The sequence below is a fragment of the Sciurus vulgaris genome, assembly GCF_902686455.1.
Source record: "Sciurus vulgaris genome assembly, chromosome: 1".
Classification (NCBI taxonomy): domain Eukaryota; kingdom Metazoa; phylum Chordata; class Mammalia; order Rodentia; family Sciuridae; genus Sciurus; species Sciurus vulgaris.
Window position 1 is genome coordinate 136,040,864 of NC_136461.1, and position 19,265 is coordinate 136,060,128.

The 19,265-nt window shown below is 36.7% G+C and overlaps 1 protein-coding gene across 2 annotated transcripts in view; it reads right to left on the reverse strand.

Annotated features, from left to right (window-relative positions):
* Positions 1-19,265, reverse strand: part of NSMAF (neutral sphingomyelinase activation associated factor) — a 54,340-nt gene that overhangs the window by 23,809 nt on the left and 11,266 nt on the right. For both annotated transcript variants that reach the window (XM_079116622.1, XM_079116621.1), the window contains exons 2-11: positions 15,924-16,013; positions 12,366-12,444; positions 12,204-12,271; positions 12,086-12,122; positions 8,126-8,176; positions 5,586-5,657; positions 5,237-5,284; positions 5,086-5,138; positions 2,308-2,437; positions 555-626 (exon numbers count right to left, since the gene is read on the reverse strand). In XM_079116622.1, coding sequence (XP_078972748.1) covers positions 555-626; positions 2,308-2,437; positions 5,086-5,138; positions 5,237-5,284; positions 5,586-5,657; positions 8,126-8,176; positions 12,086-12,122; positions 12,204-12,271; positions 12,366-12,444; positions 15,924-16,013 — 700 coding nt within the window. The remainder of the gene's footprint in view (positions 1-554; positions 627-2,307; positions 2,438-5,085; positions 5,139-5,236; positions 5,285-5,585; positions 5,658-8,125; positions 8,177-12,085; positions 12,123-12,203; positions 12,272-12,365; positions 12,445-15,923; positions 16,014-19,265) is intronic.

Consider the following 19,265-nt stretch of genomic DNA (forward strand, 5'->3'; position numbering starts at 1 on the left):
ATAAACAGAAATTCAGACATATGCTTATTCAGGGGAATGGTGGGAAGAACAGCCCATATGATTTAAATGATTATATTATCTATTTCTGTCACCAAGACCAAAGGTTGAGCTGATATAAGTTAACTATGACTATACCACAGTTCTACTGAAGAGTTACCTTCATAATATCTTCCAAATTCTACTCTGAGAATGAGCTGCAGTGAACAGGTGGCAAGGAAGAGTGCTGGATTAGGTCTGCATTCATAATTTTAGCCTAAGCCTAGAAACTCTGAGAACTCAGGGGTGAGAGACTTAGGGGCACTCTAGACCTCTAGATCTTGAAACAAAAGAAACATTTCCACAAGGAAACCTCTTATTTACAGAAAGGAGCTATTCTTTTGTTGATTTCAAGTTTATCCAAAAGAAAGAATAACAAGAATTAGAGTCCATGTGCTTACAACATAACATACTTGTACTTATCAAGCATTCCTTAGGAACTGTAAGTCAATAAGCCACCAGCTAAACTGAAGGTCTGACAACCATTCACCAAGAAATAGAATTGTACTCAAACTCACCAAGGGCATGAGGCCATGCCTCCTTTTGTAAATGCGGCGGACGTCTTGGAGTGTTATCTGGACCACAGGTTTCTTTTTAAAAAGTAGAAAGATAATCTCAAACATCAACATTTTAACACAATTAGAAGCTATTCTTTAATACCAGGAAAGAGCAGGGTGGAAAAAAAGGCCAAATACTTCTTCCCCAATGTGTTGTTACAAGTGAACTTGGAACAAGGCATATCTGATTTTACATTCTGTTCTGCTATTTTTCACTATCTTCATGACCTTGGCCATGTCAGTAACCCCCCAGTAACAATGCAGTCAGCTACCTTTAAGGTTATTTCAAGATTGTTGGATGATATGGGATATTAAAGGACTAGTATAGATAACAACTCAGAAATTTTGTTATCTTTTTGCAGATACACTGACATACTTTATTTTAGAATCCTGTTTTATAGCTCCTTAACAATTACAGTGTACTAAATTACTACATGGAATATGGCAGGGCCTCTGAACTCTTTTTTTTTTTTTTTTTTGAACTGTTTCTTAACAAAGAAAAAAGTTTTCTTGCTACTCCAGAACTTAGAGCACTAATGAGAGAGAAATGAGATGAATCAAGAGGTACTACAATTGGCAATGCTTCCACATTCCTGCTTCCAGGTGAGAGGGAGGAAGAGCCTGCAGAGGCCAGGTAATGCAATAGTTAAATGCCTCAAAGATCCCAGTCAGGTAAAGGATCCTGGCCCTCAGATCTGGGAGGGGTAAGAGCTAAGCAACAGTAATGGTAGTAGCCAAGTCAATTCACTTCACTATTTAGAGAACGCCATTCCAGTCATGTGTACCATCTACTGGAGAACTTAGCAAGTATGCCTCACCACCTAGTGGAGGGAGTTGGTATAGCACCATCCTTGACTAAAACAGCACACAGCACAAGCTGCATTAGTGTTCTTTCATGATCAGGAGAATTTTCATGATGTTGCTTTCTATGGCAGAAAACATTCTCAGTTTTCTAAGTTGCACTGCTAAAGGGTGTTAGGATTTCTTGTTTTTGCTTTTTTTTAAATGAACCATCCCAAAAAGAAGCCTATTCTCTGGAAATAACAACTCTTCTTATTTATTTATTTGCAACAACTCTTTACAGATTTTAGTGAAGAAATCTGAGTATACTTTCTGGCCCAGTGAGTCTAATGTCCTTGTGAAAGAGAAGATTATTTCAAAGATCATAGAAGGAGCCCCCAAAATGGCATCTCTACATGCCCCTCCATGCTAACCAAGAGGGCAGGTTCATAGTATTTCTTCAAGAAAAAGATAAAAAGATAAAAGAAATCTTCATTCAGATCTGCTGTGTTTGTGATTAAGGAGAAATAAGAAATACCCTCCTATGTATACACATAAGTGAATATATAGGAAACATCCATTTCTTTTTAATGGTAGTGTATTTCCTTGGTCTCTTTCAGCAGTGCTTTCTAATAAAAAGGTAGAAATCTCCATTGACCCTTAAAATCAGGAACGGCAGGGTTTCTTTCTACAATACTAAAATCAAGAGACTCTAGAATGACCTAAAATAGATTGAAGGAACTTGAACTTTGGTGATTGTGCTCCAGGATTACATAGGGAACCTGCAAAATACATAGGTGCTGGGAGGGGTAGCGGGAAGGTGATTTTGACCCTCAACAAAATGTGAGGACACTGTAATTGTGAAGTCAAGATCCCAGAAAAATCAAGTTCAAAGATGGAGGCAGCTCTGCACCCGACCCTGGGGTCTACATACCGGGTACCCATTGAGAGGCTGAAAATATAGGTTCGTGTCTGTGATGCAAACGTGTCCAGGATTCGTCACCAGAGGTGTCACCATTTCTGCTTTGCATTCCATATGTAGCTTTTCAGAAACACTTTGGAATCTGAAAATGTGATTTCAGCAAAAGGAAAAAAAAAAAGAAAAAAAAAGGAAGAAATTGATCTATGTTCTAGGTTTATCTATATAGTGTGACTTTGTATGACATTTGTCTAATCACATTTAACATAAGAAAGTGGTAATATAAATTGGCTACTAAGATAGAGATGATATTATTTTATGATATAATGAAAATTTGATGTTTTAAAAACAAAAGAGATTATGTATCAGGGGCAAGGCAAATACATATAACCACCCTTAGATGAACTCTAACTCCTCCCAAAATAAACTGACCATGAAACTATTCTTACCTTCATATACTTTTCTATTTTTTGTGTCATTCAGACCTATTTTAATAGTCATAGAAACAGTTTTGACATAAATGACATTTATTCACACTATACTTTAACAGGCTATGACTACGTAATTACAATTATTTCAATGTCATTTCAAAGTATATTTGTTGTTCAGATCTATTTTAATAAAGAATGTAAAAAATGACCTATTAGCCACTACTAAAATATATAATCAAAAAAATCTAATACACTCTACTGTCATATATATCTAAAAAGAACTAATATTAAGAAAAATCTACTCTGCTTTATGAATTTAAAATTATTATGAAAACAACCAAATCTGTCATATTTTATGGCAATACTTTAAAAATCTGGGTTGAAAATAAATCTTGTTGGGCTGGGGGTATAGCTCAGTGGTAGAGCATATGCTTAGCATGCATAAGTTCAATGCTGGGTTCAAATCCCCAGCACCAAAATAAGTAAATTTCTTTATAATTAACAGAATATAATATAGAGGGACAGAATTGAAGTCTAAATCACTACTTAGAAAAATGACAGGGGAAGGTGATTCTTATTATTTATTCTTTTCCTTTCTAAAATGAAAACTATTCTTCCTTTGGCAATCCAATTACCTAAAATATCCTGCCACTACAAAAGTGGAAAGAAAATTAATACTGTAGAGCATAAAGGAAAAGGAAGCAAACAAAACAAAAATAGGACTACTGCCCAGCTTTGCAGGCAAGTTCTTTAACACATTAAAATATAGGGGCAAAGGTCAGGATGATTCTGATTCCCAAATTTCACAAAGACAGCAATCTAATACAATATTACAAACAAATCTCATTTATAAACATAGGCTTCTAGCAAAAGCCTAGAACATAATAATCCATAAATCAATCTGTTCCACTGATACTTTCTCCTGTCTGAAGAATGAATGCTTACAAATGCAAAAGTCTAAAATAAAAATGCTAATGGAGACTACAAGTAATTCATAGATAACATTTTATACATATAAAGAATCTAAAGTTAATGAAATTGATTGTGGAGTTTAGCAGGGTTGATGAAAAGATGAATACGCAACCATCTATTGCATCCCATATATCAACACCAACAGAAAATGAAAATTTTAATAACATCATTTGTAATGCCATCAAAAACCTGAAGTATTTGAAATAAATCTAACATCAGATAGGAAAGATTATAGAGAAGATTTTAAAGAAGATTTAACAGAAGACTACAGATTCTCTGCAGTCACTGCAGAAAGTTCCAAACTTTCTTTTATGGAAAATGACAAACTGATTCTAAATTTATACAAAAGTGAATAAGACCAAGATTAGTGAAGATATAATTTAAACTAGGAAAACAGGATGTGAGGCCTTATACCAACCACCAGGTGTCAATAGGCACCATGAGTCAAGAGTAATTGACACAATGGTCCAGAGAGGAAGATAGAGATATACAGCTCAAATTTACTTAATATAAGGCAAGAAACAAGAGAATAGGATAATACAAAAATATTATTACTTACAGAAAATACACTATTTACTTAATAAAGCCAAGAAAATCAATGAAAAGAACAACAGAACTGTAAGAGTGTATGTACTCTCTCTAGGTCCCTTTGGGGCACCACAGAAAAGTATTTAAAGCAACTTGAGGGGTCAAGAAAGACTTTCTAGAAGAACTGATATCTAAATTGAAATCAGAAAAGCGAGAAAGCTATGTGCAAAAGAGGAGTGTGTATGTTCTAAGCAGAGCAAGGGCTCTGAGGTAAGAACCCATGAGATGACAGGAACTCACATAATGCAAACAGCTAGAGCCCAGAGCTCAAAAGCAATTAGATACTAGGAACAGAAAAATGAACTGGCCCCTAAGAGCTGGGCCCACAGGGAGGTGTTTAGACTCATCCTGAAGGCCTGGAGAGTCTTGAAGAACTATAAGCAGGCAAGCGATATGATTAATTAAGTCCTTCAGAAATAGCATCATTTAAAATGACATTAGGTCCAGGGTAGAGGACAAATGAAGAGGGAAGACTTGAGTCAGGCAAATGGACTAAGAGCTGTGAAGGTACGCTGGGTGGAGGTCAAGGTGGCCTGAACAAGGGCAACCACAGGGTGAAGACACAGTGGACATACTGGAGAGATCAGGGAGCATAATGAACACGGCTCACTGACATGTTAAGTGTGAAGAGTGGAGGAAGTCCCCAAATTCCTCCTCAACTGGGACCGGTGCATCCCCTAGGGTGGGCAGGTTTGGGGTGAGATGACAATGACATTATCAATCTTGGACATGCTCAGTGAGATCTATAGATGACAATGTCCACTGCTTTTCTAACCAGGAAACAAAATTATTAAAAACATACCTGTTTTTGTCAAATGATGTCCTAGCCAGACGTGACTGCAAGATAGCTGTTATCTATGAGAAGAGAACCATTAAAAATCATGAAAGTTAAGTACTTATGAGTAACATATCGACACAAGGTAATTCACACAGACACTAATGGGAACACTCACCATGGCAGTTTGGTCGCCCAGTTTGTCAAGGCATGATGCTCTGTGAAGCTACGATATCATAAATACACACGATCAGTTTTTTTCTCAGATGGCATGGAGTATTTCTTTAGAAGCAACAAAATACACTAATTATTCTATCACTTGGTGATAGCCCAGATTATTTTGTATATATTTATGGCTACTTCCTAATAGACAGTTTGCACATTCTACATATTCAAATAAATCTGCCAGGTATATAGAAAAGAGATTGCTGTTTGGATAATAGGGAAATATGTCATTTTAAAAAATAGTTTCTGCCTCAGTTTGCTTTGAGTTCTTCTTCCAGGGAGTGGCTAAGACACTGGCTTACCTGAAGCAGTGTCTCCACCACATCTTCCACTTTTCCTGAAACATCCAATTCAAAGACATATTCCATTTTGCCCTAACATAAAGAGGAAGATATCAAAACATCAGAGGAGAAGGAGCATGTCAACCCTGTGACATTAAGGTCATTTGTACAACACCTGCTAAATTCTGCCTATTTCTGCCTCACCCTGGATTTGCTATTTTATTACTTCCTGCCTTCTGCTAACTTTGGATTTACTCTTCCCTTCTTGTTCCAATTCCTTGATGTGTAATTAGGATTTTTATTCTGAGATCTGTCTTCTTTTTTAACGTTTATCTATATGAACTTCCCTCAATGCTGTTTTGCTCCCATACATTGTTGTGTATGTTGTGTTTTGTTCTTACTTGTCTTAAGATACTTCATAATTTCTCTTTTGATTTCTTATTTAATTCACTGGTTGGCTGACAGCATGTTGTTTAATTGCCCTATATCTTTGAACTTCCCAGCTTTCTGCTATTATTTCTAGTTTCATTCCATTGTGGGTGGAAAGGATAAGTGATATTTCAATCATCTTAAATGTGTTAAGACTTGTTTTGTGACCTAACATCTGATCTGTCCTGGGAATGTCCCACGAGCTTGAGAAGAATGTGTGTTCTGCTGCCGTTGGGTAGAATGTTCTGTGTGTGTCTGCCAGGTCCATTTGGTCTACAATGCTTCTCGTCTTCTGTTTCCTCACTGATGTTCTATCTAGATGTTCTACCCAATGTTCTACCTATACTGAAATCTGTTATTGATCTATTGATCAATTCATATGATTAGGTGCTCTGAGATTGGATGTTTATATATTGTGATAGGTAATTTTATGTGCCAATGAGATTAGGCCATAGGATGCCAAAATATTTTATTAAACATTGTATCTGGATGTCTCTCTGAAGAATTTTTGAATGAGATAAACACTTGAATTAGTAAACTTAGTAAAGCAGATTAACCTCCCCAATGTGGGTGGGCCTCCTCTAATCTGCTGAGGACCTGAATAAAATAAAAGGCTAAGTAGAAAAAAAATTTTCTTCCTCTGTCTTCAAGCTAGGATATTGGTGATGTCCTGTCTTCAGACTAGGACTCAAACTCAAAGTAGAACTTACGTGGACGGCTTTCCTGGGTCTGTGCCTTTCAATCTCTACAATCATATGAGTCAATTCCTTATAATAATCTCAATCTCCTCACACACACACACACAATGCATTCATGTATGTACTAATGCACATACATACATATATATACATCCTATTGGTTCTGTTTCTCGAGAGAACCCTAACACATATATGTATAACTGTGCAGCTTGCACTTAAGGTGGGTTTCGGGAGAGCCTTTAAGAGAGACAGCACCGCAGGGAGGGGTTCTCTATTTGGGGGCAGGGTCTTCCACTTCTCTGGAGGTTTCTGTCAATGTGTTGAGGTGCTGTCCAAACAAGGGAGCAGTGTATGAGCCATTTAGCAGGCAGCAAGAGACTATAAGGAGGGACAGCCACATACAGTGAAGAATTGTCCTGCCCAAAATGCCAGCAATATCTTGTAAGAGTAATTAAAACTCGATATTTGTATTTTCGGAGTAATCAGGGCATACAAATGTTTGTAAAACCCACAGGCACATACAGTTGTGCATTTATTTATTTATTTATTTATTTTTTTGTAAACAAATGGGATACATGTTGTTTCTCTGTACATGGAGTAAAGGCATACCATTTGTGTAATCATAAATTTACATAGGGTAATGTTGTTTGATTCATTCTGTTATTTTTTCCCTTCCCCCCACCTCTCCTACCCCTCTTTTCCCTCTATACAGTCCTTCCTTCCTCCATTCTTGCCCCTCTCCCTAACCCTAACCCTAAACCTAACCCTAACCCTAACCCCTCCCACCCCCCATTATGTGTCATCATCCGCTTATCAGCGAGATCCAGTTGTGCATTTAATAAACTGCTGGCTAAGACACTGCAGGTTGGTCTGCTACTTGGACCAACTGTGTCAACCCAAGGAAGGGATTTTCCTACTTCACAGATAAGAAGCACTGGCCCTGTTCCTAACTGCTGTAAACACTCTCTTTTAGCTAGTTACCTCTTTAACATATATTAAGCTGAAGTATAAAGAATTGTATTCAAGTCTACTCATAGCTTCAACCCAATTAAGAGTATTTGTAAGTTATAACTGAGTTTTCAAAGAAGAGTATTTTATAACTTGTAAATAAACATTTTAGTAATGTATTAGCAAATAAATTCTCAGCGAAGTCCAGTAAATACTTTTATAAATGATCCATATTCTGATTTCAATTTCTAATCTAATCATTTAAGCTCTCCCTCTTATAGGCATATTTATTTATTTTTTGATGTCAATTCAATTCTCTTGGATTAAAGTCTGTGCCTCCCTTAGGTAATTTTGTTTTAACTGGTAATAAACTTTTAAGTATCCAATATTGTTATATTTGATTAAAGATGCTAATCAAGTCACAAAATCTTAATACTGAAAAATCACTACATAAATTGTTGGGAATACATGAAGAACTTTACTTACCCTTTCTATTTTATATGGTGCAACAATATTATGTTCTTTAATAAAATACACCTGAGGAAGACAAGTCAATACTTTTGAAATAATAACCAAAATTTTTTACCATAAAGATTAACTATAAACTAGGAAATTATGAATAGAATACTTTAAATCATCATTACATAATCTCTATTTATGAAAGCATTGCATTAATACTTGTATGGTTTTAAAGTTCAGATATTAAAATAACAAATATTAAATTAAAAAGAGAATCATCAAGATAACATTGAAATAATAATTACTGAATAGATGAATATCTAAGATTCTTAATGAATGTTATTATTTGTACCAAGTAACAAAGTAGACAGAAGGAAGCTAATATAAGCACTGAGTTTTCTAAGAAGTGGGTAAAACAAAGCCACTGTGGTATGAAATACATTAACAAAAATGAATAGTGTTTTCAGCAGGCCATCAGTTCTCACACAATGCATTGATAATTATGTAGAACAAGCAACACCATTCATCAGAGCACTGACTTCTTGCACCTGTACCCTGTCCCTGCCTGTCCTCCCAGAGACAGTGGAGGGACTGCGTGGGCTCTCAAAGGTCAGCTGCTCTCCTGGGGCACAGAATGCTGACCGCACCCCTCTACCTGTGAGTCAATTCTGCAAGTGTGTGATTATACACTGCACCCTTTCCCATTTTACACAAATCACAGGTAACCAACCCTGCTTGGTCTCACATCCTCCTCTGGCTATTTCTGTTCCTTTTTGTGGCAAAACTTTGCAAGAGCTTCCTGTACCTTTCCTTGGGTCCATGACAGGTTTTCACCCAGCCACACTACCATGGTAGAAACCACTTCTTCAGTGGTTACAAAAGGTGCACAAAATCTCCATGCACCAAATTCAACAGTGGGTTTGCCAGTCTACCTTAGCTCTCCTCAGAGCACATGACAGAGTTGATGGCATTTCCACTAGGCTTGTAGGACACTGGCTCCTGTTGCACCCTTCCCCCCACCCCTTCCCCACACCACCTTCCCAACCTCTAATGCTAGAGAGCAGCAGGGCCCTAGTCCTTGGACCTCTCCGTCCATTCTCTATTCTCTGTCCAAATCTCTATTCCCAGGGTTTAATGACTATCTGGAGACAGGCACAGTGCCCACCTATAATCCCAGTAGCTCAGGAGGCTGAGGAAGGAGGATTGCAAGTTCAAGGCCAGCATCAGAATATTGGTGAGGTCCTGAGCTACTTAGTGAGACCCTGTCTCAAAATCAAATATAAAAAAAAGGAAAGGACTGGGGATGTGGTTCAGTGGTTAAGTGACCCTGAGTTCAATCCCTGGTACCAAAGAAAAGAAAAGAAAAAAAAAAAAAAAAGAAGCAGCAGTACTATCTGGAAATTTTCAACTCCTTCACTTATCTTTCTAACCTCAGTTTCCTCTCCAAAACCCAGACAAATGCATCCTAACACCTATTGGACTTCTCTTGAAGGTCTGTTAGGCATCTCAAATCTCACATTCTAAACCATGCCTGTTTTTCCCCAGACTTCTTTATCTCAATAAAAGGCACCACTAATGCACCTACTGGAGTCCTTCCTGATTGTTCTGCTATATACTCTGCCACTAATCTATTGGCACATCTGTTAGGTTTTTCTTCAGAATATATCCAAAGACCAACAGTCACTATCCTGACCCAAAATGACTGAGTTTCTGAACACCCCCAAGGGTCCCCCAACTTGCCCTTGAACAGCTTGTTCTCTACCCAGTCTCTAAAGAGACTTATAACTATGTACAAATCAGATTTTGACTCTTCTCTTTTAGTTCTCCAGTAGGTTTTCTTCTTTTCCCTTTATTCTAAAACCTTAAAGCATTACCATGGCTCCAGCCCCAGTTCCAGTCTCCCTCTGAGCGTGCTTCTCAACTCCTGCCACCCAGCACACACACCCTCCTGCTCCATGGACACCTCATGGTTTCTCACCACCACTCTCTACACCTGGAACGCTCTGCTCTGCTCATGATAGTCCCATAGCTCCCTCTTTCCTGCCTTTGGGAGTCTAGTCAAGTGGTACCTTTTCAGGAAGGCATCGCTGAACACTCACAGTAATATTCTCCTGCACCTTCTATTTTTTGGTCCTGCTTTCATTTTCTTCGTAATATTTATCCCTACCTGACACTGGATAAAATACTTGCTTAGTATCAGTCTCTCCCATTGAAAAGAATAATTCATGGAGAGAGAGAGAGGCTTTGGATATCTTGTTCTTTCTTCTATCTGGGGCCCTGCATATTTACTGAATGCATCAATTAAAACTAATACTTACATAACATACACCCTTTGTTATTTTAGCAGCACCAAAAACATCTGGAAGCAAAACTCTAAATCTAAAGCACCACAGCATATTTATAAGAGCCTATGACCCAGGAAGTAATCAGAAAACAGAAAAGTCGCCTGGTTACTTTGCTAAAGTAACTAAAATCAAAGTTTTATAATGGAAATCCTACTTTCAAGTGATAAAATAACTTTTCCAAATTTAGATGTTAAAAAATAGGATCATAAAGTAGTAAGATAAATAGATATGAGAACACAGGGGTGGACCAGAATTAACAGCAGCTTCTCAAAACAGTAGAAAAACTGTATTCACTTAGGCCAGTGAAATAACATGAAGTTTCCAGCGTGGTAGTGTAGGTCTATAATTCCAGCCACTCAGGAGGCTCAGGTGTGAGGATTGCAAGTTCCCCATTTAAGATTATATCTCAAAATAAAAATAAAAATGAAAAGGACTGGGGAAGTAGCTCAGAGGTAGAGTGCCCCAGATTCAATCGCTTGTACTGCAAAATAAATAAATAAAAGAAGTAGTCAAGGAGCTCACAAAAGGACTGGGGATGTAGCTCAGCTGGTAGAGTGCTTGCCTCACATGCACAAGGCCCTGGGTTCAATCCCCAGCACCAAAAAAAAAAAAAAAAGGAGCTCACAAAATATTTTCTTCCTTAAAATTAATAGACTCATGGAAGACAGACACAGAAAATCATCTAATCTGAAATCTCTTAGATTTCATAAAATAAATTTCAACACACAATAAACAGTGTCCCATGAACCAAAGGGTTCAGTGATCCAAGGAGTGGTAGGGTCACTCTCTCTCCTCAGTTACCGCCCCAAGACTCCCCACACTGTCTTAGGTGAGCCTTTGAATGGGGTCCTGAAACAAATCTGTCTTTGTTTAGCTTTTCTGAAACTTACTTGATCACAGAATGATCTTTCTCTGAACACTTCCACACCTCAAAGAACTAGAGCCCTGCAGAATTGAGGCAGCACAGCTAATGTTTCATTTTAAGGTGAAGAAGAAATCGAGAACCCAAAGAAAGTGGTAGATCTCTACTCCCTTTTCATTTACAACTTTAAAGAAAATCTACACGCTAATCATATGACGTCAATACAAAACATATACAGGTTTTAATCTCTCGTAATGCCAGTACTATACTGAGCACCTATATTGAGCACAATAATGGGTACATAAAGAATTCAGAATAAATTCAGAATCAACAAAAGACCATGACCCCAACAGTCATGATGATACAAGATGACACCTCCTGAGTCACACCTGGGCTGTCCTGAGTCAGCCTGAGCTATGCATGTGACCGGCTCTTGCTGGCCTTCCGCCTTCTAAATGGCTACAAGGTTAAGGAGGAACTCTTCTTTCAATCTACCCACATTGACTGAGCACCTGAGGACAAAACCCTAAGCCCACAGATATTACACACCTAGTAAACATCAAGGATCCTGTTGGAGAACACATCCTTAAAAAGTTTTCTTCAATGACTAAATTTTAAAAGTATTTACACATATATCCCAATGGTAACATTTCTACAAAAAAAATTCATAATGTGAAAAGAAACCACACGAATATATATATATATATATATATATATATATATATATATATATAAGTGTTCATAAAAGTTAGAAAAAAAGATTTACTAGGTGCTTCTTACCTGACTGAAAATGAGTGAAATACCCCCAGATTTTGCCCTAAAATACAGATAAAAGTAATCAGATATATAAAACTCTTTGATTAAACTAAAAGATAAACAGTTAATGAAGAGGACATACTTTGCAAAGTTTCTATTGGCTCCATTTTCTCCATGTTTTCCTATCTTTATACAATCTCTCAAAGGAATCTAGATAAAATTGAGAAAAAATATTATAAAAATAAGCAAAGGTAAAATACACAAAAACCAGGAATGTTTCTGTTCACACTTAGAATATGTTTACCTTAATTATAGGTTGGGATATTGCATCTGGTTCAAAAATCACTGATTTTGAACATATTTTTAAGGAGCCTCTGATTTTCCTGGGAATTAAAATAGAAGATATTACTTAATGAATATAACAATAGTCTCAAAATAATCATGATACACTTTAAGTAGAAAACAGGTTTCTAAGTCATCAGCTAATAAAGGTTCAGTAACACAATTAGAGAAGATATGGCAGCGTATAAAAAATAAAATAATTTTCCCTTATCTCCACCCCCTTAGATGTTAGATAAATCTGCACACTTTTAAATTATGGTTTCATCTGTTGAGCACTGTATCATACCTGCTATTTTTATTGCCTTATTTGGTCCTCACAGCTATTCTACAAGAGAAACTAAGGACCAGAAAGGTTAATAAATACTGACTCTACCATATCTTCAGTAAATTCTCTATAGTCAAAAGACCAATTCAGAAGGTAATATTAAACATCTAAAATTGATTAGGTAAAGGTATTTTTAATTTAAAGTCATACAAAAATATAGAGTTTAAATTCAGCACATAAAATGCCTATTACAGAGATTTTGGGTATGGAGGAATTGAGGGAAAAAAAATCTGTTCCATGATAATAAATGCTTTTAAATCTATCTACTACTATGATATCAAGTAAATCAGTTATGGACTTTACCATTTTCATATTTTCTTGACATTTATGTGTTTTCAATAAGTTCTAGAAAGAAACATGCTCACACATTTTAGAGGCAGTTGTTAGTTTTGGCTAATAAGCATCACTTTCCAGAAGATAATAAAAAACTATAAATTTTATTTTCATTTATTGTTTGGATGACTTATCAATGATCAAACCAAGACAATGGCTTATTATGTAGTCAGAATGTGAATGAGAAGATACTGGAAAACTAATATACAGAAATCACCTTAAGATCAGTTTCCAATAGTACATTTTGTCTACAAGTAGAATTTTAAAAATCTCAGGTTCTTTAAAATAACTTCCATTACATTTGGAATTTTTCTCTGGCTATTTCTTGGTGTTCTGGTCAACCCTCTTGCTTTGTCCATCCCAGGGCTCTCTTATCTCCCTGACTTAATAGAAGCCCTCCATATTTGAGGTTCTGAATCTACATATGCAATCCATCTTACAGGAAAAAAATTCTCTTAATAATTCCAGCAAGTTCCAAAAGGCAAAACTTGAATTTGCCATGTACCTAGTACTACACTGAATTCATGAGAATGAAGTGATGTGTCAGCTCTATACTTAGGTTATTATAAGTAATCTAGAGATGATTTAAAGTATGTAGGAGGACATCTAAAGATTCCAGCATCTGCGGGAGTCCAGGAATTAATCCCTTGTAGATTCTGGGGAACAACTGTATACCCAAATTTCTATATAAGGACCTGTTGATATGCAAAGAAGATAATCACAAAGGGAAACAAGGCTTATGGTCTGATAACGCTGCTTCCTCAGACCTCCCGCCAGCACCAACAGAGTAAAACTCCCTGTTCTTCTGTGGGAAGGAAGTATTTATTTAGCTTTCTCTCTTCAGTGCTCAATACATATGCATTGAATGGATGAGAAGGCCCATCACACCGATGATTGTGATTCTTTATAATCCTCTTCCTCAAAGGGTTTTGAAATTTTATATCATTTTTTCATATTGTTACATGCATTTACTTTTTATGCCCAAACTTGCCCAATAGTAACTTAAAAAAAAAAAAAAAAAAAAGCTTGTAAAATTTCTAACATGAATAGACAGGAATGCCATGTTTGGATAACTGTCCTTCAGAAGACCATGTGCTAAAGACTTGGTCCCCCTAGGCACTACTGGGAGGTGGAAGGAGCTTAGAGGTGGGGCTTAGTGAGAGGTCGTCAGGTCACTGGGACATGCCCTTTAAAGGGATAATGGCACCCCAGCTCCTTTTCCTTTCCCACTTTGGCTTCTTGGTTATGAGGTGAACAGGTTTGTTCCGCCACATGTTGCCTGCCCTGATGTGCCACCACAGGCTCAAAAAAACAGGGCAAGCTGGTCATGAACTGAAACCTTTAAAATTGTGAACCAAAAAACATCTTGTCTCTTTGTAAGCTGATATCTCAAGTGTTTGTTAAATAAATGGAACGCTGACTGAACACATGGACTACTGAGAAGATTCTTGACATCATTCACTTCATCCATAAATACTTTAGTATGAATCACACAGGAAACACTCTTAATAAATGGCCTTTCATTATCACACTTAAAAATTAGGACTGAGAACATAGCTCAGTGGTACAGTACATGCTAAGCATGTGTGCAAAGCCCATTCCCAAGCACTAAAAACAATTCCTTAATTTCACCAAGTACATAGTCAGTGTTCATATTTTCGTATTTTATAATAGAAAGTAGATTCTTCTATTGTATGAATGTCTTCACAGTCAGTTTGCTCAAATAAAATCCCAAAAAAGTCCATATCACATCTCTTAATCTAAGCTAATTTTCTCATACTACAAATTTTGCTAAATGCATCTCTATGGTTTTCCTATACCCACGTACTTCCTTGAAATTATTGGTAAGATTAAATGACTGGATCAGACTGTGGTTTGATCTTCTGACAAGAATATTTCAGAGGAGGGGCACAGGTATTGCCTTTGCTTCAGCAGATACTGGAGGCCTCAGGTGATGTCCATCTGGATAATATCCATTATAAGATTTCTCAGAAACTTCTTACTAATGGTTTCAGCAGCCATTGAAGACTACTGTCTAGATCAGAGGTTGGCAAACCTCTGTGACGAGCCAGATAGTATCTCTGGCTTTGGAGACTAGAAGATCTCCATTACAACTATTCACCTCTAACGTTGCAGAGGTCAGATGCATGCAATACAAACAAATGGATGGGCCCTGTGTTCCAGTAAAATTTTATTTAGAAGTAGTGGATCAGATTTGGCCAATAGGCCATAGTTTGCTGATCTCCTAGTGTGATCCATTATTTCATTAGGGATTGAAATGTTATCATTCCTTCTGTATTTATTAGATAGAATGTGTTAGCAAAGAACTAATTGGCAATTTGGTGACACTGAAATACAACTTGTACAAGGAAAATAAACAAAAAAACTTCACTACGCACTTTTATAGAAAGCTTTCTAAAGATAAGAACAAATAAGAAGAATCTTTTAAAAGTCATAACCATAGTTACTAAAACATGGAGAAATTAAGATTTTGCTTCTAGTTCAAACTACATTATTACTTATTCATTTTGAAAGAGTTGATTTTATATCAGTCTTACTGTTTATGATCATTCCTTTATAACACCATAACCACAATGATTAAGAACAGAGTACACTGTTTTAACTATAAGAAAAAAATAATGGGTAACTTCAGAGTCCTGTTCAGCAAGTTTGGAAAAATTAGAAGGAACCACCTTTGGCTTTGAAAAATATTTAAAGTTATGACAGTAACTTATAAATCTATTTCCTTGTTAATTTCTACCTAAGAAGAAGAGAGAAAAATCCTATGTGATCCTACATTTAAATAAAAAAACAGACATCAGAAAGGTATGTTAGTGCACAAACCTCCAAGAGCTCTCCTACCTTTCTTCCTGGCTACCACTGTGCTGAACATGATTAGCTGTATGCTGTTCAAAGTAGTATTCCTCCAAGTTAAGCAGCAACAAGGAAAACCTAAATTGGGGAGAGAAAAAAAATTCTTTTATATTTAGTTTTTAGGAAGTATAAGCAGGTCAAGTGCTTTCCCATTTCTTAATTTAAAAGTACTTTTGAAGCATTTCTTGCATGCCAGGCACTCTTCTCTAGCTACCCAGTAGGGGAGGAAGCATATAGACCAGCCCACCTGGTGGGTCAAATGACCACTATGCCAAAAATGAAGTCACTCATCAAGCAGATGAGGGATTTGTTTATAGAAATCCCAAGTTTTCATGAAATTAAACTTTTTCTGGCCTGAAGAAGCTTGGTTCTCTCCCACCTATGGAATTTTTAGTTTCTACTTGAGGGAACATGTCAGGCTTCCCCCACTTCTTCCCTGCCAACATCACATCTCATAGTGATTTGAGTTCATCTTGTTACTCCCACAAGACTGTGTGCCTGTAGGACAGTCTTGATAGTGCCTGTCATTACCAACCTAATGCTTTGTGCACAGTGGTATTTAATAAGTAAGTAAACTGAATGCAATGGGTTGAATTATAATTCTTTAAGTTTTAAGTGTTTTAAACTTATAAAAATAAGTAAGGAAGATGAAAAAAAATTGAGTTGCATGGCCACAGAAAATATCTATGGCAAAGAAGTGAAAACAAGCATAGTTTGTTTTGTGGTAAGGACCAGGAAACATAATAGCATCTAGAGTTACAGGGAAAAGTGTTCATCAGAAGTGTGGAACTTGAGATGCATTTTGGAGTTGTGGTGTGTTGGATAAAGATATGCAGATTAAGTGTGACAGGTTACACATACATGCTTCTTTTGTTTCCTTCTGAAATACAACTAAAATTTAAATAAAAATATTTTAAAATGGCAAAATCCAAATATTAACACAAATTAGAAAGACATCAAAGCAAGAAAGAGTTTTGAGCAAATCTGTGGGAGATAGAAAGCAGAATGGAGGAGTAAGCAGAGCCATAAAGAATATCAGATGCCTCCGAGGAGGCACCACTCAGTAGAAAACCAAGCAGGCTGCAGGATTTCCAAAAAGTCCAGAAATGGCAGGTATCAAGTTCCAAGAGAGTATATAAATACAAATGGACATCCCAGGATCACCAACCCCTAGTGTGAAAAACAAGATCCAAGCAAGCAGGAAGAATGCAACTTGAGGGACTAGAGGCAATGCAGAGAACAGAAGGTCAAGAGACCATAATTAATATCCTCACAAACAGAAAATTATACTCATGACCCCCCAAAATATTGTTCATTTAAAAAAATGATCTGAACCAAAACGAGTGACTCAGGAAATTAATGATCATAGAAACCAGTTTTATTATCCTAATAGGAAACTTTTATTGACCTGTAATTCATTTTATATCCATGAACAAAAATCAGTCATAAGTTGGGTTCAATACCCAGTATGCATGTATGTATGTATGTATGGGTATGTGTATGTCATAGGCAATATAAATATGTCATAGGTATGTGTATGTGTTGGGGGGGCGGGTGGGGGGAGACAGAAGGAGGCTAAACTACCAGAGCAAAATTTGAAATGCTCAATACTTATTTGAATTTCAACATACTCACAAGATTTAGGATAGCTAGAAACAGTCCTTTGATGTGTCAGATGATTTCCAGGAAGGTATAAACCAGGGAGATATTAATTACTTTGTCCCTTGTTTTTACCTTACATCTCAATGTCTGGAAACCCTTTGCTTAGGCTGGAGTTGAGCACTTCTTTCTTCTCTCTCCTGATCTTCCTACTCTTATGGAGAGGGAAAAACAAATATTCTCCAGGAAGACAATGTCATCATTTTATAGCTATGAAGCACAAGCCACCTTCAGAGACAACTAGTTCTTCCATATAATTATTAAAATATGTTCATATCAGCCAGGCATGGTGGTGCATGCCTATAATTCCAGCAACTCAGGAGGCTGAGGCAGGAGGATCACAGTTCTAGGCCAGTCTCAGAAACTTCCTAAGACCTTGTCTCAAAAATTTTAAAAAACTAAAAAGTTTGGGGATGTAGCTCACTGGTAAAGCATCCATAAGTTCAATCTCTAGTACTACCCACAAAAAGGTTTATGTTAATTATTTTAGAACTAAAATCATCATTTTAGCAAACAGATTAATATAGTTTCCTCAATTTATCTATATGCATATTTTGCATTAAATGTAAAACACATGGAGAAGGTATATAACTAAATCATACTTGTTCAAACTTAGTAAGAAACTTTCATGTGTGTTTTTTCCTGTTTACTAAAGTATATAGTTATATCTTCTTTAATATTTTTCCACTTAAAATTATAACAATTAAGTTTCATGGTTTTTACAATGATTTTCAAGCTATATTCTAATTTTGTTAAAAGATCCCATGCTTTAAACAAAATTAAAATCATTGTTTTGTAGTTGTATGGTCTCAACCAGTAGTATTACATCAGGCTGTAAGTTATTTCTTTAGGAGATTCTTGACTGTGGCCCTGAATATTCCTGGTTTAACCCACCTTTACAGAGTATGGAGTCATTCTCTTTAGATAAATTTCCTCATGGAGCAAGTCAACTTTACTAAAAAGATGTTGTCCTATCCTTGTGTCACCTGAATCTTTGTTGTTGTTTTCTTGACCGGGGATTGAACCCAGTATTCTACCACTGAGCTACAGTCCCAGACCTTTTTGTTTTATTTTGAGACAGGGTCTTGCTAAGTTGCTGAGGCTGGTCTCAAACCTGCAATCCTCCTGCCTCAGCCTCTCTAGTCACTGGGATTACAGGTCGCATGCTGCTGTGCCTAGCAATGTCACTGAATTTTAAAGCATACTTACATGCTTAACACTTAGCCAAGAACATCAAATAGCTCCACTCCAGTCTTTAGGGATAGCCTGGCATTTGTAGTCACTTGAGAATTATTCAACATTCTGTTGATGAACAGTACTGACAGTTTTACCAGCCAATCCTATATCCAAATGATAGAAGCAAGAGAGGCTTCACTGTGAGGGGTGTGATGCAAGCTCAATGGGAGAAAGTGCTGTGATATCCACAGGGGCCTGGAGAGCCACGGGTGCCATATATTTGCCATCTATACTCTGAACACTCCAACACCATCCTTGCATTAGTCTGACAACAGTGAGCTTAACAAGTGAGTTGGTTTATCCAAACTTTTTAAATAGTTTCTGAAATAAAGAAAAAATTAAGAAAACTGATAGGGTAAGATTGCAATCCTGTGTCTGACCACCCCCCTCACTGGAAATGCCTCCAATAATACACTTGACAGCAATATTTGAAGA